A 25,554-nucleotide genomic window follows, 5' to 3' on the forward strand; every position below is an offset into this window, starting at 1 on the left:
ATTAATTTCTTTGTGTTTAATCAAAAATTGGCACACGAGGCCTAACTCAATAAGGTTAGTAAGCGTGTGATGTTTAATTAGGCATGGCTTTTTATGTTGCAGTAGAGTAAGAACAATATTTCCTAATTCATAACGTTTGAGTCAACGACTTGCATGAGATTTAACCAATTTATACATTCTCCCCTAAAATCAGAACTATTTTTGTCTTTGTTAGTCAGGTAGTTCTTATAATAACGAAGTTTATTGGTTTTGATTGGGTAAAAGGCTATCTCAAATGAGTTATGAAGGATTAGTTGCGTGCTCCCTGTAGCAGGGCAACTATTGCTAAAGTTTAATTGCCGATTGTTTCAGTTGCCGGTGTAGTGGGTCTGGCCCTGTTAAATGCTAATCCCCTAAACAATACTCGAGATTTAATTATTATTTAATTGATGCTGGCAAAGCCAACTGCTAAAAAATATATCTAGGAAACCCGACTTAGTATTTGATTACTCATTAGAGGAGGTGTACAGAATGGAAAAAATAATATAATTTGCTCTCCTTGGAAGATATCCCACATTAATAAGTCAATTGTGGTATTTAGACGATATTTAGTTGAAGTAATTAATTGTTGAACGCTAATGTTATTTTCTCAACTTATGAACAATTAAATAATATTCAATGTGTCATAAGTCACGGATCAATATTGTAAGATTCCGAATATGTCAGTCACAAGAAGTATTTCCTTTTCTGATATGTAGAGTTTGTAAGCTCAATAAAGGTTCAATTATCAATATCAGTATCTATTGAGTAGTGAAGCTTATCACTTTGAATGCTTTATATTAGAAACCAATAAGTGTTTCCCTTAGTTATGTAGTAATAGCTTAATTACAATACGGTAGTATGATCTAGACGCTGGATCTGGATTAATATTCATTTTGCTCATCTTTTTCAACTTTTTCGCAACTTAATTAAACAAAACTATATGATTGATAAGACTGTAAAGCTTTTACGTTATTAACTAAGATCGAATGGTAAATTATAACACACAATGAGCTAAATTCACCTGTTCTGGATCAATGTTAATGCAAAACACCTCGTATAGACCATTTTCTGTAAATTAGCATCTACAAGCATTTTCAAATTATGTGCAGCTGTATCGATCTTGCTTCTACAGTAGAGATTAATATCGATATTTTTAAGAGACATCATATTATTACTTATTCTAGACAAAACCTCACCAACTACACATACAGGTCCCAAATGACCACTCTATAGACAATGAGTCCACACAACAACACGTTCTAAAACACACATAAATGTGTATCTGTATCACTACTAATCCAGGGGGCCGAACTTACGCGAATGGAAATTTTTTACGTGGCACCTAAAAATAAATGGAAATATTTTGAAACGAAAATCTAGACATTTGTTGGATCATACTCAGCTTTCTAAACATATAGATAGTATCTACATAAAGACAAACTAATATTTTTCTATTGTTGGTATACTTGTATTAAAGAGTATTGATGAACTATTCCTCAGTGTAAACAAGTGAATTTTTGAAGATTTTATTTTATTACTATAACAAATTAATAAGCAGATATGGTTAGCACAAGACAGTTTCGAGCCATTGGGTTGGGTGTGATTGTCGTAATATTGGTCACTATATTATATCGGTCTAATTCAAAGACTTATGAGCCAGTTAATGAATCAGTTGTTGGTTCTGCTTCAGTAGGATCAGGAGCTCTGGTTGACTTAAAGAAGGGAAGCTCTGTAGGCGGTGGATCTGGAGCTGGAGCTGGAGCTGGAGCCGGTGCAGAAGTCGCTGGAGCTATTGGTGCAGCAGTAGGTGGATCTGGTGGTATCAGTAATTTAATCGAATCGAAGAATAATGATAAACAAGATGAAGCCATAAATCAAAGAATCTCCAAATTAACTGATGAGAACAAGGAGGTAAAGGATTCAAGTAACAAGCCAGCTGCAGATGTTAAAGTTGATTCTAAATCAACGCCAGATACCGAAAAAGCAGCAGAAGGAGCTTTCGATCCTTCTCAGAGTTTACTAGAAATCAGATCTCTCTCTCCTATGACTATATTTTCTAAAACTTACTGTCCTTTCTCCAAGAGAATTAAGTCGTTGTTGGCTGACAATTATGAAATCTCCCCTAAATACACCGTGGTTGAATTAGATAAACATGAACATGGAAAGGAATTACAAGCATATCTTGCAGAAGTTACCGGTAGAAATACAGTTCCTAATGTGTTAGTTGGTGCATCTCATGAAAGTAGAGGAGGAGCTGATGATTTCGTTAAATTGCACAAGGATGGCCTTTTAGCTCTGTCAATTGAAACTTGGGGAAATTCCAAGATTTCTGTTAAAAAGGTTAATCCACCATCTAATGTTTAAATAATGATTTAGTTTTATTTTATTTTATGTATGAATCTAAGAACGGAGTTTATCATAATTGTATAGAATTAATAGATATAGACTTCACTTAAAGACCTTTATTTTAAACTACATACACATGCTTGAAAATTAATTATATGTATATGATGATTTTTATATATTTATACTAATGTAACATTAAAGAAAGGAAATAAATTATATGTACGGTTGATATATATAGTTCAATCTTTTTCCTGTTTAACCTTAGAATTTGGAGAATTGCTTAGCTTTGGAAGCGGCAGCAGCAACCTTTAAGACGTTGAATCTAACGGTCTTAGAGATTGGTCTACATTGACCAACAGTAACAACATCACCTTCTTGGACTCTGAAAGCTGGGGAAAGATGAGCAGCAACATTCTTGTGTCTCTTTTCGTATCTGTTATATTTTGGAACATAATGTAAGTAATCTCTTCTAATAATGATGGTTCTGTGCATTTTGGTGGAAACAACAGTACCGGTTAAAATCTTACCTCTGATAGAAACAGTACCGACAAATGGACATTTCTTGTCAATGTAAGTACCTTCAATGGCGGCCTTTGGGGTCTTGAAACCTAAACCAACTTCCTTAAACCATCTCTTGGTCTTTCTGTTGGCTCTAGCCTTTGGGTTGGTAAAGATGTGTGGTTGCTATAATATTAAGTTAGTATTAGATTCTCTTGAAGAGTTTAGATTCAACAGTTAAATTCATTCCTAGTGTGAATATCATTACTTCTATTACTTGTATATGATTTGTAAAATATTTGTTTATTTCTTGATTAATTTGATTATTGTTGAAATTGTGGTGTCCATAGTCTTGGTAATCTACATGAGATTCTTATTAATAAAAGATTGAAAACTTATGCTGTTGTAGTCTCATAAGTCATCTTATGGTTGATGATGATGCTTCTTCATATTTCCATATTTTCTACATGTGGAAAAGGTTCTCTGGAGTTGAAAGTAATATCTTCGTATTGCTGTTGATTCCTATGCCATATTGATTAATTTAATCTTTATTCTTTGTTATATTTTCATTATTGATACTATATCTAACTTTCCTTACATTACTTGATTAATTTTTCATAACACTTCACACTGGGATAATTCTCAACTATTGATCGGATTTTGAATTGGTACAAACCTTTTGGAAAGCTCTTTCAGATTGAACGGTTAATTCAGTAGCCATCTTGTCTTTAAGTACTTAATCTAATGAAGTTAAAAAGTCTTTAAACAACTCTGGTATGAAATATCTAAATGAAAATTTTTAATTGAAAGAAAAAAATCTTTGGTTACTGTGTCGCATAGTTTACAGTGCGAGTATAGAACATCCATGCTTCAATAGTATTGTTTGAGATACGACTTTTGTCTGGAATATCTAGGTGAGACATAATTTTAGGTAATGCGACATTTACATAGTTAAAATATCAGGACTGCACACAGATAAGACATGAGGGATATAACCCTAAAGTATCAAAAATGCACGTGATCAAATGTAAATTTAAATTTATTATTATTATTATTATTATTATTATTTTTATATTTTTGATGTAATGTTTTCAAGTTTATTGTGAGACATACCAGCCACACCGTCTTGCACATTGCCTCATTGGGAAGTCTACACTTTCTACACTTTGTGTGGTCCCTACCGAATAATAAACACTATCAAGACCGGCTGGATATTTTAGTTTGTGGCATACTTTAGCTTAAACTGCAAACGGATTATCGCTAAACAACACACCACCATAGGGCTCTATTATCACCACCACAAAAAGAGAAAGAGGGACTGGTTCATACTCGCTCATTACCAAGTGTATCTAATTTTCCTTTATCAATTCAGTTCATCTAATTCTAATTAATATTTACTTTAATAGTTATCTCATCGTTATCCCCAGTTGTTCATCAAATTGGTTGTGTATTTTTATATTACATCAGTATCCATGAATTCTACATCTAATAACAATACAAGCACAAGTTCAAATGCCAATATAGCGTCTAAATATAACTTACCCAAATTCTCTACTGCCTCATCTACCAATACTACTACTAATAATAATAATACTAATAATATAAATGGAAGAATAATATCTACATCTCATATGGCGGATTCAACCTTTTTACATCCTAATGATTCATTGGTTTATAATACTACAAGAACTGTCAGTTCATCTTCAACGTCAATGATAAGTACCCCAAGTAATAATATACGAAGATTCCAAAAGCATCGACAACAACAAGCTACCACTGGTCAACAACAAACCCAGCGATCTCATCATGATTCTAAACTGCAACATCTACTGAAAAATGCTGGAATAATCAAAACTAAGTTACTAAATCTTCATCAATCTCTGAAACGATATGTTGATAATATGAATTATTCATCACAAACTATAGATGAGAGTCATCCGAATAGATCAATACCCAGTTTTATAATTCATAAACCTATGAATATGAATGGATATGATTATTCAGTTTTCACTAATTATCCTAATGGTATTGATTTACAACATGGGGATCATTTACCTCCTGCTATCAAAGAATCACAAATTAAAGCATGGGAATCAGCTGAGAGAATGACTAAAAATATCATTTTTGGAGATTCAAGTGAATCTGAAGATGATGGATTAAGTGAAAATGAGGGTCAAGATAATAATAATAATAGTATTAATAATAATATTTATAAAAATGGACTGATAGGGAAACGTATACCTACTAGAAGTAAAAATATTAAGAATAATATTATTCAAGCAATTCCTGGATATACAAGAGGAGAATTACAAATAATATTAGAATCATTTAATAAATCAGGTGTTAAGGATGATAATTCAGAAGCTGAATTAAAAAGACTTTTAAATGAAAGTAAACGAGATATTCAAGATCGTCATGATAAAATATTTCAACAAGCCCATACATATAATGCTAAACGTCAAGTTCAAATAACTCAAAAGAAGGAAGTATTAACTCGATTATTTGGATTAAGTAATGGATTAAATCAAGATTATATTACTAATAATTCCATTTATTCAGCATTCGATAATAGTTCCAATATTCAAAAGACATTTGTAGAAGATAGAGATGAAATATCTGGATTATTAGAAGAAGATCGAGCATTTCAATTGGAATTAGAAGATACACGAACATTATTAATGGAAAGATCAAATGATTTAAATGGAGAAGGATCATCAAGTGTTAGAAGAAAAAGAAGAAGAAGTTTTAATAAGTTTGATATGGATGAAATTGCCTATGATAAGTTTCAAACCATTATAAAACAAAAATTAGATAAGATATATAAGAATCAATTAAGAAAGTATGAAGGAATTGATGTTAAAGATGTTAGTAGTCAAGATCAAGATCATAATCAAGATCAAGATCATGATCATGATGATTCTACTACTAGTCAAGATGATAATCAATACTCATTTGATGATTATGATGGAGCCATTACTGATCAGTTTAATGAAGAACTCCACTTCTTTACCCTCAATTTTCTCAGAAAGTGCGTCAAACTTGCAACTACTGATAATAACGGTGGAATGAGCACCGAAGATTGAATTGGTAAATCCTCACCGGAAAACATTCTACCCTCAAGTAATAAAAAATTCAAAACTTATGTATGTACTGGTTCGCCACCTTTTGTGGCACACCCACTAAAAATTTCGCATCTTGGATTCGTAATCAAAATTCGTCTGCAGGGAGGAAAAGCCTGGAGCAGCAATTCAAACCCCATTGACCCATTGAACATTAGTGATGATTAATTTGTAGATACTTTTGAAATACACAGCAACATTTTTTTTTTTAATTTTTAATTTTAATTAGATAATGTTCAAGAGCTCTTCAGCAAGTAATATATTGAAGAATTCCACATCTAGATTAAGTAGTATCAATAGACATTTAACTAATTCCGCAATTAATATGGCACCAATTACTCCCCTTAAGAATTACGATTATCTTGTTATTGGAGGAGGCTCAGGAGGAGTTGCTTCAGCTCGTCGTGCAGCTAAATATGGAGCTAAAGTTTTATTAATTGAATCTAAATTTGAGAAATTAGGTGGAACATGTGTTAATGTTGGATGTGTACCAAAGAAAGTTATGTGGTATGTAGCTGATAATGCTCATAGAAAGCATCAATTAAAATCTTATGGATTATCCGAAACTGAACAAGAAGTTAAATATGGTGATTTTAATTGGGGATTACTTAAATCCAAAAGAGATGCTTATGTTAAAAGATTAAATGGTATTTATGCCAATAATTTAAATAGAGAAGGAGTAGAATATTTATATGGACATGCTAAATTTATAAATTCTCAAGGTGATGTTGAAGTAACTTTAACTGGAGATCAAGAAATTGGATTTTTAGAAAAGGGTAAGAAGTATGAAAAGAATGAAAAGTTAATATTTTCAGCAAAAAATATCTTAATTGCAACTGGTGGTACTGCTATTGTACCTCCAAGTATTGAAGGTAGTGAATTAGGAGTTACATCTGATGGATTTTTTGAATTAGAAACTCAACCAAAGTCAGTAGCAATTGTTGGAGCTGGATATATTGGAGTTGAATTTTCAGGAGTTTTCCAAAGTCTTGGTACTGAAACTCATTTCATTATTAGAGGTGAAACTGTATTAAGATCATTTGATGATTTAATTCAAACTACTATTACTGATTATTATACTGATAAATTAGGAGTTAACATTCATAAGAATTCTGGAGGTGTTAGTAAAGTTGAAGCAACTAGTGATGGTAAGAAAAAAGTCTATTTAGGTAATGGTAAAGTTCTTGAAGTTGATGAATTAATTTGGACAGTTGGTAGAAAATCTTTAATTGATATTGGATTAGAACATGTTGGAGTTAAACTTAATGATAAAAAGCAAATCATTGCTGATGAATATCAACAAACTGCTCATCCAAAGATTTTCTCCTTAGGTGATGTAGTTGGTAAAGTTGAATTAACTCCTGTTGCTATTGCTGCTGGTCGTAAATTATCCAATAGATTATTTGGTGGAGAAATTTATATTAAAGATAAATTGGATTATGAAAATATTCCTTCAGTAATCTTTTCTCATCCTGAAGCTGGTTCAATTGGATTATCTACTAAAGAAGCTAAAGCAAAATATGGTGAAGAAAATATTAAAATTTATAATTCTAAATTTACTTCAATGTATTATGCTATGATGGATAGTGATGAATTAAAATCTCCAACTGCTTATAGAATTATTGTTCAAGGTCCAGAAGAGAAAGTTGTTGGACTTCATATCGTTGGAGATGCTAGTTCAGAAATTTTACAAGGATTTGGTGTTGCTATTAAGATGGGAGCTACAAAGAAGGATTTTGATAGTTGTGTTGCTATACATCCTACATCAGCTGAAGAACTTGTTACCATGACCTAATTAATATATTATTTAATCTAGATAATAATTATAAAATTATTTATAATTATAATATTAATATACAATTTCTAATTTACATAAAATGCATACGATTAATGAATTAAACTCATTAACGTTTAACCCTTTTGGGTGGAGGACCTCTAACAGGAGGTTTTGGTTTATCACCTGGTTTCATAAAAAACATAGGAGCATTTTTTAATATTTCTGGTACCGATATAAATCTAATCATTGAACCTCTAACAAATACTTGATTCATATAAGTTGTTGCTCCTGTTCTACCTTTAGTAATTACTACATCATATAATGATAAATTCATATTATCTTCATTTTCTAATAACTTACCTCGGTAAGTATCTCCCGTAGTCAATTCCAAAGAAATCGTATGCCCTTGAGCCTCATTTAATAACCGTACCGGTATACCTGCAGACATTCTACTTAAAATATTCCTATAATGTATTATCTTTAGTACTTAAACTAAGCTAAAGCTAATCTAAGTTACAGTGTATTCCTTTATAGTCATTTAACTTAAGCTGGTAAAGAAACATTTTTTCGCAGAAGAGAGCGGTCCTGCACAGACCCTCTCCTCATCCCCAGACACGACCTCGGCATATAATATATAGTTAAATTATTAATAAGTATACCGATTCCGATTCCATAACTAGTATTTTCAACTTAAAGTGAGTAAGTCATAAGTTAGTGGAATGGTCTAAGAGTAAATTTGAGAAAGTAGGTGAAATTTCCATCCTGAACCCACGAATTTCAACGAATATTTCATCATGACTCCCAGTACAAGAGACAATCCTAAACCTCAAAGACAAAGAAAGAGGGTCCCCATATCATGTTTAAATTGTAAGAAAAGGAAAGTAAAATGTGATAAAGTTAAACCGGCTTGTGGAGGATGTGTTCGGAATGGAGTAGCACATCTTTGCGAATATTTAGAACCTCATTGGACTCAAGCCGAATCATCTTCCGATACTCCGATTACGGGATCAGTACCTCAAATTGATCATAATCATATAACTATTGAACAATCAGAAGTATTTAAACAACTTAAATTACAAAATGAAAAAGTTATAAACAATCAACGAAGAGAAATCGAAGATCTTAAACGTCAATTATCAGTAGTTCAACAATTTTCACCTAAAAATCATGAAATTACATCTCATAATACTTGTACTAGTATAACAATTCTTGGGAAATTAAGTAATTCTACTATAAAGAATCGAGATTATTTAGAGATAATTAATGATCCAACTTATTTGATCTTATCTCTGAAAACTGAACTGGCTCATTATGTCGATACTTATTCCTGGATAAATTTAATTAAACTTGATCCTCAATTAACGGCTCTATGGTATAAAATCACCAATTTACAAAAGATATATCATATGTATAAGATGAATTTATTGAAAGCATCTAATTCTAGTAGTACAACTCCACCTAATGCAACATTAACTAATAAATCAATAACTACTAATCCATTATCTAAGAAATCTCCTTATAGAATTACTGAAGTTGATTTTACTTTTTCAACTGGAAGTCCACCCATTGCCAATTCCAATGGACTATCCAATACAAATGGAAAAGGTGATGAACTGAGATGTCCAGTAATTGAATGTGATTTTAATTTCATGACTGAAGATACTGTAACTCCTAGTCCATATAATGATTCATCACCTTATTCATTAGTTAAATTAATCGATAAACCTAAATCAACAACTACCACCACCACCACCACTACCACCACAACTACTATATCAAAATCAGAAGAACAACAACAACAACAAATGGCTGAACATGATTATATATCAGAAAAGGGCAGAAGTTTATTAATTAAATTACAAAATATTTGGGATTCAACTCTTAATTTAGTAAGAGGTAATGAAAAACTTAATTATAAACAATTATACTTTTTAATTGATTTTTATTTTAATAATGCAACTTATGATATTGAATCTCGAGATTTATTAAGTTTTTATAAACAGGAAATTCAAGGTATAATTAAAAAAATCGGTAATGATATAACTCTAAATCTTTCATATGGTTCATCAAGTCAATTTTCTGATCTTGAATTATATGCTAGATTAAAAATGAAGGGAGTTTATTTAAGTATGTTATCATTAATTATTGAAGAACTGTTAGAAATATTACGACTGAATGTTAAAATTAATTTACCTGATGATATAAGTGCTAAATTTAATTCTTTATTTCCAACGGAAATTGTTTATATTGGACTTGGATCTAAACCTACAAATATGGTTTATATTGTTCAAGAATATGTTGTTGGATTACTTAATCCTAAACCATATGATGAACAACCAATTCAATCATTAGGAGTTATTGCTTGTACAATAACTGTACTTAATCGAGAATTATCTGAATATAAACGTTATGGAACTACTTCTGATTATAAATCAGGGTTTAATAGTTTATTTTGTTCATTATTAAAATTATTATTAGATAATGAATCAATTATTGAATTATGGAAAGATCCTGAACTTATAACTTTTAGACATGATGAACATCAACGGAAAATTAAAGATTTAAGAATTCATATGTGTTATTTATGGTCTGATTTAATTAGATTAGCTAATTTATCAGCGTTTAATTTTGTTCCATTAATTAAACATTCAGAAAGAATTGATAAATATCTTATATTACTTTATTCTAAAATTGAAGAAGCTGATCTGGTAATGTATCATCTTAAATATATTACTAGTTTAAATTCTGTTAAGTATGATGATCTAACTATAAGTCTTCATGTTCATTATTTAATTGCAAGAGTATCTTCAGCTTTATGTCATGGAATTTTTAAAGTAGGAGATCCTAAATTATCGGTAGGAAATTTAGATACTTTAATAAGACAATGTAGTACATGGTTAGTCGATTTAGGATTAAGAAAATTACGACAAATTCGAAGATTTGAAGCGGAATTAATTCTTCATTATTTAAGATATTTTATGAAGTATATAACTTTATTACAAGCAGAAGAATCAATGGATCAGGATCTTATTGGTTCCTTAATTCCGGATATCTTTATTAAATATCTTCAATGTATTGATCATATTCGAAATGTATTATTATTGGAATTAGAATCAATGAATACTCAGTATGTATTACTGGCATTAACTGAAGTATTAACTCGATTAATTCAATTTATTATTAGTTTTTTAATTCGACTTCGAACTGATGAAAATGATAATAATCATAATCATAATCATACAATTCCATTAAATCTGGAAAATATATTTAAGAATGTCCTTGGGAAAGTATCCCATAGTTTGAATGCCAAAGTTATATCTGATTATGGAGTTGGATTACATGATCTTATTACTAAACATATAGTTGATGCAGTCGATGATACAGTATCTTTATTATCAAAGAGTCCATTAATAGATAAAGAAAGAGCATCTAAACTTTCAAAATTATGGAGATTCTATTTAAGCTTTGTCAGTAATTCCAAAAAGATTAACTATGCCCAAATTCATGCTAATGTACCACTCTTTAATGGACAAAAGATTTGTCCTGTTATAAAACAACAAGAGAATCAAAAGAATGATAATAACAATAATAACAATACTGAAGTTAATGGATTTACTAGATGTCCTATATCTCATATTACTACTCCAATGGATGAGAATACTAGATTCTCGAATTTAAATAATGATATATCATTATCTCCCAAACAAGAATCAAGAAAGAGAAGATGTCCCTTTGATCATACAGCCATTGCTAAGGGTTCATTATCTCAAAGTTATAATCAAATGGAAAGTAATATTCGCGGAGAAGATCCTAAAAAGCATCTATTGGATCCGGTTAGATCCAAACATACTCCTACTCCACCACCCGCATTCCAACCTGAACCTCAATCTCAATCGGATATAATTAAGAGAGAAGTTTCTTCAACTTCTGGTCCAATTCTGTTTGATACTCAAATGCTTAATGATTTTGATTTTGATTTTCTTCAGAATGAATCGCTTCTAGAACAAATCAGTTATCCCAATGGACCTGAATTGGACCAAATTGAAGGGTTCTTTCAGTAATTTATAAATATATAGTATTAGTAATTAGTAATTAATAATTAATTAAAAGTGTATAAGTAGTGCACGTGATCCAATCACATGCTTAGTCTCGTGAGCGTTCACGTGCAGTATCACATGCGTCACCTCCACCGTATAAAATGATCTCTTCGTATAACTCTTAAAGTACTATTAATGAATCTCAGCTTCATCAGTATGATCGGTTTTCATAATATATATAAGACCAGATGGTCAGGGTTGCGGCTCAAAGTCTGGCCGGGACTGTATGTCCGAGATATCACCAGAATTCATCGAACTTATAGTGTAAGTACCGTAAATATTCCCATTAAGAATAGACGGTATACATTATTCAAATATGGTGTAGGACTCGGACTTATAGGCTCGGGATTATATTATATAAATGATGATTTCAAACATGTAGTATTAACCGCGGAACGGCTGGGAGTTGTAGGAGTTGCTATGATTCGATGTTTTATGGCTTATAAGAAGACATTAAGTGGGAAATATAATACTGAAGATGAAAGACAAAGTGCGTTAAGTAAAACTCATAAAAAGGCTGCTGAAATTACTTTAAAAGCTCTTGAACACAATGGAGGAGTTTATATTAAATTAGGTCAACATATAACTGCTTTAACATATTTATTACCTAAAGAATGGACTGATACAATGATTCCATTACAAGATAAATGTCCTCAATCTTCAATGGAAGATATTGAAAAATTATTTCAAACTGATTTAGGAGTTTCATTAATTGATATGTTTACGGAATTTAATCCTAATCCAATAGGAGTAGCTTCATTAGCTCAAGTTCATATAGCTACATTAAGAGAAACAGGTGAAAAAGTTGCGGTAAAGATTCAACATCCTTCATTACAAGAATTTGTACCATTAGATGTTTATTTAACTAAAATTGTATTTAATTTGATGTATAAAGTATTTCCTGAATATCCCTTAACTTGGTTAGGAGAAGAAATGCAAAGTTCAATCTTTGTTGAATTAGATTTTACTTGTGAAGCCGAAAATTCTCGTAAAACTTCTCAGTATTTTCAAACTAGACAACGTGAAACAGCTCTTAGAGTTCCAAATGTTGTATCAGCTCAACCAAGAATTTTAATTATGGAAAGTTGTACTGGAGTTAGATTAGATAATTTAAAATATTTAAAAGATCATAATATATCTCCATCAGATGTTTCTGCTTGTTTATCTCATATATTTAATGATATGATATTTACTCCAGGAGTTGGACTTCATTGTGATCCTCATGGAGGTAATTTAGCTATTAGAAGTATACCAAAATCTAAATATGGTCATAATTTTGAAATTATATTATATGATCATGGATTATATCGTAATATTCCAATCCAAATGAAACGAGATTATTCTCATTTTTGGTTAGCTCTACTTGATAATGATATTAATAAAATGCAATATTATGCTGAGAAATTTGCTGGAATTAAAGGTGAACAAAAATTTAAAATCTTTGCATCAGCAATTACTGGTAGAGCACCAGAAGTTGCATTAAATTATGATATTTCAGTGGCTAGATCTGAAGAAGAAATGGATGCCATACAAGTGCGACTTAATGAAGATGGAATCATTGAAGATCTTATGAGTATCTTAAGTACTATGCCTCGGATAGTATTATTAATCCTTAAGACTAATGATTTAACAAGAAGTCTTGATGAAAGTTTAAATAATCCTTTAGGACCACAAAGAACCTTTTTAATAATGGCTAATTATTGTGCGAAAGTTGTGTATGATGAAGTTACTGAACAACTTAATCGAACATATCTGAAATATTCTATCATGAGATTTATGGGTCATGTACAAAATTGGGTTAATTATCATAAAAGATTGAGTACTCTCTATATCTACGACTTTGTTATGGTATTACGCAAGCATTGGCCTAATTCCTTATTGTAAACAATTTAATCTAATCTATTCTATTCTTGTATAAAGTTAATAAATTAATATACCTACTAACTATACTAACAACTATTGCATATCCTTTCGTATCTTATCCAAAAGATTCGTTATCCGAGGCCCCATAAGTGGTTGACCCTTTCGTGTGGTTTGAGTAACTCTTTCCTTCTTTAATTCTCTATCCTTAGCTCTCTTTTCAATATACCGTCTCTTCTCTCTAACTCTTTCCAACTCTTCCTTTCGTTTATGTTCTTTTCTTTCTTTCACTATTTGTGCTCTCTCAGCATATGAGAATCGCTTAGGTTCCTTTTCTTCTCCTTTTATACGTTTAGTCTCTTCATTATCTTCACTTCTATCTCTACCAGTAACCTCTTCTTCTCCTCCTTCCTTTGCAAGCAATTTGAAGTAACTCTTTCTTAAACGAGCTCGATGGGTTAAGGACTTTTTGATCTCGGCCGATTTGGCCTCTCGACGGTCAACGTATCGATTGCTTTTACCTCGGTAACCTCCTCTGCCACGTGCTTCTGCCATATTGGTTGTGGTTTAGTGGTTTAGTGGTTTAGTATGGGTAATAGTTAAGACATTAAGTAAGGCATCTCGTGAAAAAATATATTGGGGAGGTAAGCCGCACTGACACTCCTGTTTCTACTAACACTGTGGAGACTGACTCAGTTAGTTAGTCAACCACCTGATTATGCTGGTCAAAATTAACAGTATTTAACAGTAGACAACTGTCCTGTATATATACCAGTCAAATATAAAATTCATTTGAAATTCATTTGAAATTCTTTCAAATTCTTTAAACTTGTTTAAACCATCTGATAAGTGTGGGACGTGTCCGAGCCCAAATTGATAAAAATATCAAAAGTGACTTAAACCTTCATGACGTAATTAGCCTAATTAGACCATAGATCCCTACTTAACATACCCATTACAGCATATTATGACAGAAGAGAATAAGAAGGAGTATACCTCCGTGCCGCAGCACGTAAGTGCCGACTCAGAAAATGTCGAAGCCATAGATATAGACCTTAATGAAGACAGTTTTGAAGTACGAACTATTGAATCATTAGATTATGAAATTGACATTCCTGGAACTCAACCACCACCAGAAACTGGAACTTCAAGTATGCAAATGGCATTTCTTAATATGGCCAATTCAATTCTTGGAGCTGGGATTATAGGACAACCATTTGCATTTAGAAATAGTGGATTAATAGGAGGGATTATTGTTATGATATTATTAACCATATTAATTGATTGGACTTTAAGACTTATAGTTATAAATTCTCATTTATCACAAACTAAATCTTATCAAGATACTGTAAATTATTGTTATGGTAAATATGGTAAAATATTACTTTTATTTGCTATTAGTTCATTTGCTTATGGAGGATGTATGGCATTCTGTGTAATTATTGGTGATACAATTCCTCATGTTCTAAAGGCATTTATACCTAATTCAATTACTAATTCAGATTCCACCTTTGGTTGGTTATTTAAACGAAATATTATTATTATATTATTTACTTCATGTATTTCATATCCTTTATCATTAAATAGAGATATATCTAAATTAGCTAAAGCTAGTGGATTTGCATTATTTGGTATGTTAATAATTGTTATATTAACTATTGTTAGAGCTCCATTTGTTACTAAAGATTTAAAAGCTCCATTAACTAAACTTGAATGGACAGTTAATAAAAATATATTTCAAGGTATATCAGTTATATCTTTTGCATTAGTTTGTCATCATAATACTATACTTATTTATCAATCAATGAAGAATGCTTCATTAAGTAAATTCTCCAAATTAACTCATATTTCTTGTATAGTATCAATGATATGTTGTTTAGTTATGGGAATTAATGGTCTATTAAATTTTGGTGATGCCACTAAGGGGAATCTATTAAATAATTTTAAAAGTGATGATAATTGGATTAATGTAGCAAGATTCTGTTTTGGATTAAATATGTTAACTACTTTCCCATTAGAAATCTTTGTGGTAAGAGATGTACTTAAAGATATTATATTAGTTAGTGAAGATGGGAATAGTGTAGCCGATCTTGAATTAAATTCAAAACAACATATTATCATTACAACTATTTTGGTATTTTCTTCAATGTCAGTATCTTTATTTACATGTAATTTAGGAATAATTTTAGAATTAATTGGAGCTACTTCGGCTTCATTAATGGCTTATATTATTCCTCCATTATGTTATTTAAAATTATCATGGGATCAAACGGATTATAAGAGTAGTCATGGATCGGAAAGGAGAAGCTTTATTATATGGAAAGCTTTACCCAGTATTGCATGTGTAGTATTTGGATTTGCCGTTATGTTTATTAGTTCATTTATGAGTATCACCCAGGCGGTGAACGGAGGAGCTGCAGGTCATTGTGTAGACGATTAGTCATTACTACTAACATATATTCTAATATATAGACAATACTAACATATATTCTGTACTAACATATATTCTGTACTAACAACATATTCTATTCATCCTCATCATCAATTACTAATCTTCTCTTTCTAGTAGGTGCCTCAGACGCACTAACAAATGTATCCTCATCTTCATCTTCTTCCTCACTATCAATAGTACCTCTTTGTCTCTTACTAGGCTTAGTTACTGTGTCATCCTCTTCAGACGTCTGAGAATTCTCATCGACTACTCTCTCAGTCTCAGAGTCACTCTGCATCATCTGTGAGCTGGGAGCACTCGGTTGATCTGCTTCATCATCATTGTCATTGTCATCCTCATGTAAACTCTCTACAAATAATGAAGATCTCAGTCTCTCTAACGCTACTCGAGGTGCACTACCACTACCAGTCTCCAATTGCTGCCACACCTTCTTAAATTCATCCAATTGTTGAGGATTGACAATCCCTCCAGACTCAGATAACATTCTCCGTAATCTCTCTTCTCTAGTGAAGAATTCTTGCACCTTTTCATCGTCAGATTCATCATCAGAATCATGAACAAATTCACTAGACTTTAACGGAGCTTCATCACCTGATTCTATACCAAGAGATCTGGGTGGTCTACGACGATGATGAGTAGCTGACTTCCTTTTGGTGGTGGTCTGTTTCTGTTTCTGTTTCTGTTGCTTCTTCTTCAATGCTTTACCTTTAGAACCTCTGCCTCTCTGACTACCACTACCCTGACTGGCTTGTAAGGACCGTTCCAACTCATCAAGAGTATCCAACTCATGGGCATTGGTTCGATCAGCATTGGGATCAGCACGAGTTTCAAAGGCAATAGGTTCATCATCATCATCTCCATAACCATCACCATCATACTGTTCATCAACCTCTTCATCATACTCATCGTCTGCCCATTCCTTCTGTCTGACAAAGTACGACGGATCCTTATTATCCTCAAACATGGCTGGTTGCTGCTGTATCCATTTCTCAATCAAGGCAATCTTCTCTGTCAATGCACTTGATTCAATCGATGCCTTTAACTTACATGGCTGATCAACTATAAGTGGTACTTCGAATCCTGTCAAGTATAAGAGGAGTCGGACGTAAGAGTTCTCAAGGATGAACTTATCAAACTTACTCTGATTAAGGGAATAGACAGTATCGGTATCGGAAACAAGTCGCTGTTGAACAATGGACTTAAGCTGAAGAACATACCATGAAAGAAATGGTCTGATAGTTTCTATATCATAGATGGCCGTCACTAAGATCTTAATCTTTTCATCATCAGAAAAGTTATCTCTTGTGAATTCCAACTCTCGGCCCACTTTAATACTAGTGGATCTATGATGTTTATCTTCCTTTATATGTAATTCTCCCGTCGTCAAGTAAGTTTTAAATCCGATTTCTTCAAATCTCGGAAAGAGTAATTCAATCGAATTAGGAAATCGACTGAGTGCCAACTTGAATCGTTTCATAAAGTAATAGATAAACTCATCCACATGATTCCGAACACTCGAATGTTTAGGTAAGTAATTCCGAAGTCTTTGAAGAGTTTGCATAAAGTCCAACCGATATAGACCTCCGAAATCCTTTCGAATTACAAATAATCGATGGAAATATGATATACATCGTTTAATATCTTCATGAGTTAAGTCTTCATATCGTGATAGATACTCAATATAAGTACTAATGATCGAAGTATGAAAGAATCTTAATTCGGTTTGTTTGAAATCCAACTGTCTCTCCTTAGAGATCTCCTGAATTCTTTCATTGGCTTCTTCTTCATCAGATCCATCTATGATATCTCGAAGCTGATTTTCGGTTTCTTTATCAAGATTATTAATACTCTTCTTATTTCTTTTCGATTGTCTCCGTTTATGTTGTACGTATATCTTTATATCCTCATTGGCAAATCCTTCAAAGGACTTGAGTAGGATATGAATTACTGAGACACACACACTTAAGTAATCAGGAGAATGGTTAGACGCAGTGTGTAAGACCTGGATGATTAGGTTGATGAAGAAATTGAACGAGAAGAGTTTCCGAATGATTCCCTCGGCCAATTCTCGATCGATATCATCTTGTTCATCGTCTGCTGGTTCTTGTTGCTGTTGCTGTTGCTTCAGTTTGGCAAAGGAGGCATGAGAGATGAGAAGCAACTCTCGAAAACAGGCCATGGCCACATGCAATGAACTCCAGAGTCGGAGATCATACGAGGATCGGAAATAACTAATGATCAATATAAAGTTGACTTCACTCAAGCCTGCTCCGACCGATCCATAATTAAACTTATCTACACCATCATTATCGTCCGCCACTGTTTCACTAATCAACCCTTTACTATAAAGGGTATTTCTTTCCCGTTTGAAATGGAAAAACCAGGCAATCATTAAGAAGTAGACGGCCTTTTCATACTCATTAACGGCAGAAAAGTCCGATGAATTGGATGTTAAGATCGATCCAACAGATTCAATAAGATTATTGAAACATCCTCCTACTAAAAAGTCATTAACAAATGCATAGAGTAATTCATTACCAGTAGTAGTTAAGTAGTCCGTCTTAGAGCTAATGAATTCATCGGAATCATACTTAAAAGTATTTCTATTCTTCCATTTCTTGGACTTATCAAGTTTATCAAGAGTGGCTCCCATATCTCGAAGAGCCTCTTGTCCTGAGACTACATATCCATTAGAGTCTCCTCCTCGGATGGAAAGTAAGGTACCGAATCTTCCATGACGAGTAGATAAGTTCTGAGAATGGGCTTTGGATTTGTCGGCTTCTTTCTGTAGTAAGTTCTGTAATTGCATACCTGATGTGGTGGAAGTAGAAGCATTGGTAGATGCATTGGTACTGTTACTGTTACTCGTACTGGTGATGTTATACTTGTGGTGTAAAAGGTCCGACGGATTGACCCCCCTCAATAGCAAATAAACACTTTCGATACACACCGGCCCAAAGAGTTCCTTATCAAACTCCGAACCAATTAGATTGGAGATAGTCAATAAAAACATCAATACTTTATGCTTTTTAAACGTTGATAATACGACATTTATAGAAATATCATCGAGCGTTATCCCCGAAGGTAAATTATCTACTAAAGTAGGAGCCTTTACACTTGAATTCTTAGAAGCAAATGAAGATCTAGCTGGTTCTATAAATAAGACATTTCTGAAAAAGAACAAGACTAATCTTAATACTGCATTATCTCGAGGTTCTCTATCTGATTTATCCTTAGCTAATGTAGGTAAAGCTAGTCTTAATACTGCCTTCAAAGTTTGACCATTATTCACCGATAAAAGGGCTTTTTTGTATAATAATTGATGCTTTTTAATATCGGAATATAATAATTTCTGATTCACTGACAGCTCATCATTTAATTCCACTGGCCATGTAAGTAATACTAATAATTCTAAACAAGCTAACATGATTCTTTCAGTAGTTCTTATATTCTTTATAGGTTGTTTAGCTCGGCTTTGATTTTCCCATTGACATAAGATTACAATTAAGTCATTAATGACTAATCCAGACTCGGCACATGCAAGTGCTACGTCATAAGTATTATTAGTTTCATCAACTGACTTAATCCATCTTCTTAAATCTTTTAAACATGCTAGAGCATCATGACCTAATTTGTATGGTGGAGGCGATTGAGTTGAAGTATGATCGATACCTCCAAGGGCAGATACCAATACGGCTATATGAGCCTTTAGTAACTTTCTAGTTTGAGTTTCATTGGGTTTTAATTGAGATGTCATTTGAGTAATTCTATCGATTGGTGGGTGTTCCGTCGGAATCTGTTTCTGCTTCTCCGTCTCTACTTCATTTGGGTCATCATCCACAATGAAATCTCCTAATTCAGGATCATTATACGAGTCCTCCAATTCAGACTCACTACTGCTCATACTGGTAGAGTTCTGGTTATGGTTAGTTATGGTTCTGGTAATAGTTATGGTAGAGTGAAAAATCCGGAGAGTCAAATAAAAATAACGCGTACTTACACGTCGCGATGTGTCGCAGAAGTGCGGTAGAAATGTGACATAAGCCGTCACTATGTCATTATTTGCGACATACCAGTGAGACAATTAGTATGATACTATGATAGTTAGTAGTATAATTAGTGTGATAATTAGTGTGATAATTAGTATAATTACTATGATACTATGATAATTACTACTACTATAATACTATGATAATTACTACTACTATGATACTATGATACTATAATACTATGATACTATGATACTACTACTTACTATAATTACTATGATACTACTACATTACTATGATACTACAATTAGTATATTTATTACTACATTACTTAACCACAATGGACTCTTGACATCACTTTGACATGATCGACATGCCATTGTCCACAATGTTTCACCGTTTACAATCCTTAATGTAGATCCTTCTATCCACTTCGTATACCACTCATCACCATAGTTAAGAAAACCCTCGAAGGATAAATGGAATCTAGCATCTAGGAGGGGACTCAAAATAATCACCAGAATGTTAGATCTGTTACCCCATCCCAAATTAGTATGAATAACCACCAATCACAAACACAAGTTTATAATTAGTGGCCTGTTGTGGTTGTCTTATCGGCTCGGTACTACCCCCTGAAATTCACATGAAAGAGCCACGGATCTCACTAGAAAAGTTCCAAATTGATGCAAATTTTCACCGGCAAATTTGTCGATTCCCGAAGCGAAATTGTAGTTTGCCATATAGATTAGTGAGATAATGCCAGTAAACTAACCATATAGACTATGAGTACAGTCAGACAATGAGATCTACCGATCCAGTTTACTGATCATTGAATCAGTTGTTCAGTCTGCCAATCGTAATGATCACTTCGTCAACTAAGTATGTAAATGTTAGCGAGTCGCACAGGAATCTCACTAATGCGCGCTAAACTTTCATGTGAAAAAAAAAATAGCCAACCCAAATGCATCTCTATTATAGAGTACCATCTAACCATAACACATAATAATATACATATATACAAATCGGGATAAGGTTGAAGGGTGATCTCGGTATGTGAATCAGTACCCCCCACATCTAGTTCATATAAATCTGAATTTTGGGGTATAGTATATGTATATGTTAATAAATAATAATAATGCTTTTAAATAATTGCGCTAAATAACTAACTTCTCTACCGTTAATTGCTAAATTATGCAGGGCAACAATATAATTTTAGCGTAATTACTCCAAAATAGAGATACCATACCACTTTATTATTATGGTCTAGACATATTTTATAAAATATGTTGAAATATATCAAATTTTCATATTTGTTATAAATCGATTGTTATCCCCTATAAACTCTAAAAATATATAGTTAATATTTACCGTTACCATTACTATTCAATCACTAATTCTACCGACTATCATTAAGCCAAGCTAATTTATTCCAATCTCGACATAATTTTGGTACCCTCAATGACATCTTTTGTAATATTACACCTCAATCCACAACTAACTACTGTTTGAATTTTACTACTTTTACTTTACTTTTACTTCAGTTAACACTTCAACTCACTGACTACATTTCCCCATATCTTTTTTGCAGGCTTAAAAATATAATTACCCCAGGTTATTTTTCCGAACTACCTCGGAGTCACTATAATTATCGAATCATATCTAAACCAATATCAATATGGAATTCTCCCTGAAGAAGCGGCATAGAGTGCCTGCTTCTTGTTCAGTATGTCGAAAACGTAAATCGAAATGTGATAGAGTAAAGCCCATATGTGGTACTTGTAAAAAGAAATCAATTGCTCATCTTTGCTATTATGAAGGTGATTCAAACGATGCTCCTATGCCTGTTAATGATTTAATGCCTTTACCAATTCCTCATCAACATCATATGGCTCCATATTATCAACCAGTACCGCATCATCGTCCTCCTCCTCCTCCAAATCAATTACAACAACCTCATCAACAGCTTGCTCCTCATCTCCCCCCACCACCTGCAGGCATGATCCAGGGCCCCCCACCACCTCAATACATGCCTAATCAGATGCAAATGCCCATTAATCAAATTCAACCACCTCCTCAACAACTCCCACCTCATCCTCAACCTACTGCCTATCAGTTTTCGCAGTCAGAATCTACCGATCAAGACTATGTTTCACCGCAAGGGCCTCACCCAGCCAATGGTGGGAAACCTTTTGAAGATTCCAATAACTCAATGGATAAATCATTTATAAAACAATTACCAGGGGATCTTAATCATTCCCAATCGAGTTATAATACAAGTACAAATCAATCTAATACTTCAGGACAGTATACTACGGCTCCTTCAACAGATGCTCTTAATAATGCATCGGGTCAATTCAATTTCCCATCTCCTCGTGGAAGTATTCAATTAAGTCCTGGAACTCATGGACCACCTCGACAACAGCCACCCCATCAATCTCCTACCGCAAGTGTGACTTCTCAAACTCAATCCCAATCAGGAGTTTCTCCTAATGGACCTCCACCACAAGGTCCTGGAGGAACATTTTTATCATTTTCTTCAAACACTCTAGTTTCTATTCCTCTTGGTCCTAACTCGATTTTACAAGTTAATCCAGATGATAGAATGAGTGTATTCACTAATGCTAGTTATTCATTAAATCTTGAAGGCTCATTATGGCAACAACAAGGTACATTATCATATATTGGATTAACTAAGAGTGATCCATTCATTAAAGTAATTAGAAATTATGCTATAGTGTTATTTAAATCAGGAGAAATGGCTAAATACATTAAGAAAGATTCTATCAGAAGAAGAAAGAGATCAATTAATGGGTCTGGAACCTTAAGCTCATCTTCTAGTATGGTAGGAGCAAGTAATGAAGGTAGTCCCAAGAAGTCTAGGATAGAACAACAGCAACTGCAAAGTGTTAATTCCAATCTCGATTCACCTAATTCTATTGATCTAGAATCGGAAATGTGTGAAGATGTAGAAAATGAAGATGTAATGGAGGAAGATGCATTGATTGTTACTAAGATTAAAGTTAAATCCGATGATGAAGATGGAGATAAAAATGGATCAAATAATGAAGAAACTAATACTAAACCTCGAAACAAGACGTCGACAAAGGCAAAGGGTCATCATGTAAAGATTGAAGTTAAGAGAGATCCTGATGTGAATGGACCTACTAAAGATAAACTCGATAGTTCATCACAAGAAGTGTTAAATCTTGTTAGTAGTTTAAGACGGTCGTTATTCTCGGGAAAGAAGAATAGGCAAGAGTTTTATAGAATTATGGAGAAAGTCATTGTAAGTATATTACCGAACAAATTGAATTTGTTTCTGTTATTCTGTCGATTCTTTATGCATGTTCATCCATTTATTCCAATTCTTGATGAGAATTCTTTATTAATAGATTTGAATTCTTTATTAGATAATTTCCCCAATTTCACTCGAGATTATTATACTGATATATCAATTGAAAATGAAAATGATTTAAATATTGTTGGTATTCTTCTTGTGGTACTTCGTCTTGGATATATGAGTTTTATTCATAATGATGAAGTTAATAATGTGTATACTGATGATGAAAAATCCATGATTATAGATATGAAAAGACTTAATTCAGAAGTATTTACGAGTCTTTTAAATTTATGTATATCCGATGAATTAATAGCCGTTAAATCATCATTTAGATTGGTGCAAAATTTAACTTTAGTATATTTTTATAGACAAGTTGCTCCCGATGATTGTCATGGATTAGGAGGAGCCGATTCCAATATTTTATTTGGAGTTATAATGCGTCATGCCATGTCTATTGGATTAAATAGAGATCCGACATTTTATGTGGCTCATGATACGATTACTAAACGAGAAACATTAATTAATTCTTGGAGAAGATTATGGAATTATTTAATTACTACTGATGCAGTATCGGCAATTCATGCCGGAACAAACTTAAATATTCCTGATATAGAAGTATGTGATGTGGAATTACCATTAATGACAGAAGATAAGACGGGAGAATTTAATGATACTATAAAAAAGATACAAACTATATGTGAATCTTATAGAAATATTGTACGTAAAATTAATAATGTTCATAATAAACCAAGAGTGGTGGAGATATTATTAGAAACCAATCATTTAGAAAAGATCTTTTTTGATTTCTTTGGTAAGGATTTCTTTAAAGACTTTATATGCAAACCGGCCAAAGTTCCTAGTAATGGTTCAAGCTTTGAAGTTAATAGTAAAGACCATGAAGAAAGTTATTTAAAAGTTATTAAATTTTGTACATTTATTCAATTAAGAACCAATTTATCATGTATGTATTATATGATTGCAATTCATTATGAAAATGAGTATAATGAATCTCGAACTCCTTCAATGAATGCAGGGATTGAATTATTTAAAATTTACATTAAAAGTGTAGTTCAATTGGTTTATATTATGTCATTTGTATTAGATAATTCAGTAGAATTATTTGGAAAAAATTATGATTATTATTTAACTGCCAATAATGAAAGATGTATGATTAAAACTCATAGTTTCTTAACTTCATTTTTTGCTAGATTACTTCATTATAAGATGGAATTAACCTTATCAGTTGGTAGTGATCCATCTATAAAACCAAGATTAGAAGTAACTGATAAATTATTTTCAATGGTATTAATTGAAGCTGAATTATTTATTGGGAATTTCCGAAAATTAAGTCGGAATTATATTAATTCCTATAAAATATATGTCATGACATATTTTGTATTAATGCAATGTATGGAAAATCCTAGTGTATTTTTTCAAACAAGTATTCAATATCCTCGATTTTTTCATAAGGGGACAAATATGTTAGAGTTTTTTACCATATCAGAATTGCAATATTTATGTAAATTGTGTGAAGAATTCAGATCTGCCAAAGATGAACAAACCAAGCAAAAGATTGCCAAAGCCAATCAGCTTAGGAGGACAGAAGCAAATTCAAAGTCACCATCTGATATATCTCAAGGAACTGGTAGAACACCATTTGTTCAACCTGATACAACGAATAATTTAAATGCTTCATCAATGCCTGGTAATTTAAGTGCTAATAATTATGATCTAGGTTCTATGCCTAATTCATCACTAGGCAATGTACCTCCACCAATAAATGCTACAGATCCTCAATTATCTAATGCAGGTTTGGGTACTGGTAATCCTAACCCATCAGGATTTAATTTTAACAGTTACTCATATGACGACTTAGAGCCTGCCAATCTTGGTGGCGAAGACTTCTTAAAGTTGTTTGAAGTTTATGGTGATCTCGATAAGGAGATTTGAGTCTGTCATAAAAAAGAAAATAATTCCCTTCTACTTATATATTTAATTATTTAATTATTATCCTATTTATTATTTATTCTCCTAATTATTATTTATTATTCTATT

The 25,554-nt window shown here is 32.4% G+C and overlaps 11 protein-coding genes across 11 annotated transcripts; 7 read left to right on the top strand and 4 right to left on the bottom strand. All coding sequences in view use genetic code 12, as the record gives it.

Annotated features, from left to right (window-relative positions):
* The first annotated feature begins 1,185 nt into the window (after positions 1-1,185).
* RJT21DRAFT_120918 (glutathione-disulfide reductase) lies at positions 1,186-2,509 on the top strand. Its single transcript, XM_064881893.1, has one exon. The coding sequence runs from the start codon at positions 1,582-1,584 to the stop codon at positions 2,383-2,385; it is 804 nt and encodes a 267-aa protein (XP_064737620.1). The 5' UTR covers positions 1,186-1,581; the 3' UTR covers positions 2,386-2,509.
* Positions 2,510-3,691, bottom strand: RJT21DRAFT_120920 (40S ribosomal protein uS17). Its single transcript, XM_064881894.1, has 2 exons — positions 3,542-3,691; positions 2,510-3,051 (listed from the first exon to the last, which is right to left on the bottom strand). The coding sequence occupies exons 1-2, from the start codon at positions 3,584-3,586 to the stop codon at positions 2,629-2,631; spliced, it is 468 nt and encodes a 155-aa protein (XP_064737621.1). The 5' UTR covers positions 3,587-3,691; the 3' UTR covers positions 2,510-2,628.
* Positions 3,692-3,985: 294 nt separating this feature from the next.
* Positions 3,986-6,182, top strand: RJT21DRAFT_120922 (uncharacterized protein). The gene has a single exon (XM_064881895.1). It carries the CDS (start codon positions 4,338-4,340, stop codon positions 5,946-5,948), a length of 1,611 nt encoding a protein of 536 aa, XP_064737622.1. The 5' UTR covers positions 3,986-4,337; the 3' UTR covers positions 5,949-6,182.
* Positions 6,183-6,309: 127 nt separating this feature from the next.
* Positions 6,310-7,779, top strand: GLR1 (glutathione-disulfide reductase; the record flags this gene model as incomplete). Its single annotated transcript, XM_064883022.1, has 1 exon — positions 6,310-7,779. The coding sequence occupies one exon, from the start codon at positions 6,310-6,312 to the stop codon at positions 7,777-7,779; it is 1,470 nt and encodes a 489-aa protein (XP_064737623.1).
* Positions 7,777-8,264, bottom strand: SMD3 (mRNA splicing protein). Its single transcript, XM_064881896.1, has one exon. The coding sequence runs from the start codon at positions 8,207-8,209 to the stop codon at positions 7,889-7,891; it is 321 nt and encodes a 106-aa protein (XP_064737624.1). The 5' UTR covers positions 8,210-8,264; the 3' UTR covers positions 7,777-7,888.
* A 155-nt stretch (positions 8,265-8,419) lies between these two features.
* On the top strand, positions 8,420-11,915 carry ZCF20 (Zcf20p). Its single transcript, XM_064881897.1, has one exon. It carries the CDS (start codon positions 8,556-8,558, stop codon positions 11,820-11,822), a length of 3,267 nt encoding a protein of 1,088 aa, XP_064737625.1. The 5' UTR covers positions 8,420-8,555; the 3' UTR covers positions 11,823-11,915.
* A 16-nt stretch (positions 11,916-11,931) lies between these two features.
* RJT21DRAFT_120926 (uncharacterized protein) lies at positions 11,932-13,794 on the top strand. The gene has a single exon (XM_064881898.1). It carries the CDS (start codon positions 11,994-11,996, stop codon positions 13,740-13,742), a length of 1,749 nt encoding a protein of 582 aa, XP_064737626.1. The 5' UTR covers positions 11,932-11,993; the 3' UTR covers positions 13,743-13,794.
* On the bottom strand, positions 13,795-14,507 carry FYV5 (Fyv5p). The gene has a single exon (XM_064881899.1). The coding sequence runs from the start codon at positions 14,271-14,273 to the stop codon at positions 13,815-13,817; it is 459 nt and encodes a 152-aa protein (XP_064737627.1). The 5' UTR covers positions 14,274-14,507; the 3' UTR covers positions 13,795-13,814.
* Positions 14,508-16,218, top strand: RJT21DRAFT_120928 (uncharacterized protein). The gene has a single exon (XM_064881900.1). It carries the CDS (start codon positions 14,686-14,688, stop codon positions 16,156-16,158), a length of 1,473 nt encoding a protein of 490 aa, XP_064737628.1. The 5' UTR covers positions 14,508-14,685; the 3' UTR covers positions 16,159-16,218.
* YBL053 (Ybl053p) lies at positions 16,197-20,143 on the bottom strand. Its single transcript, XM_064885722.1, has one exon. The coding sequence runs from the start codon at positions 20,072-20,074 to the stop codon at positions 16,244-16,246; it is 3,831 nt and encodes a 1,276-aa protein (XP_064737629.1). The 5' UTR covers positions 20,075-20,143; the 3' UTR covers positions 16,197-16,243.
* A 1,278-nt stretch (positions 20,144-21,421) lies between these two features.
* On the top strand, positions 21,422-25,533 carry ZCF13 (Zcf13p). The gene has a single exon (XM_064881901.1). It carries the CDS (start codon positions 21,835-21,837, stop codon positions 25,447-25,449), a length of 3,615 nt encoding a protein of 1,204 aa, XP_064737630.1. The 5' UTR covers positions 21,422-21,834; the 3' UTR covers positions 25,450-25,533.
* The last annotated feature ends 21 nt before the right edge of the window (positions 25,534-25,554 follow it).

The sequence above is a fragment of the Scheffersomyces amazonensis genome (assembly GCF_036850825.1).
Source record: "Scheffersomyces amazonensis strain UFMG-HMD-26.3 chromosome Unknown RJT21scaffold_4, whole genome shotgun sequence".
Lineage (NCBI taxonomy): Eukaryota > Fungi > Ascomycota > Pichiomycetes > Serinales > Debaryomycetaceae > Scheffersomyces > Scheffersomyces amazonensis.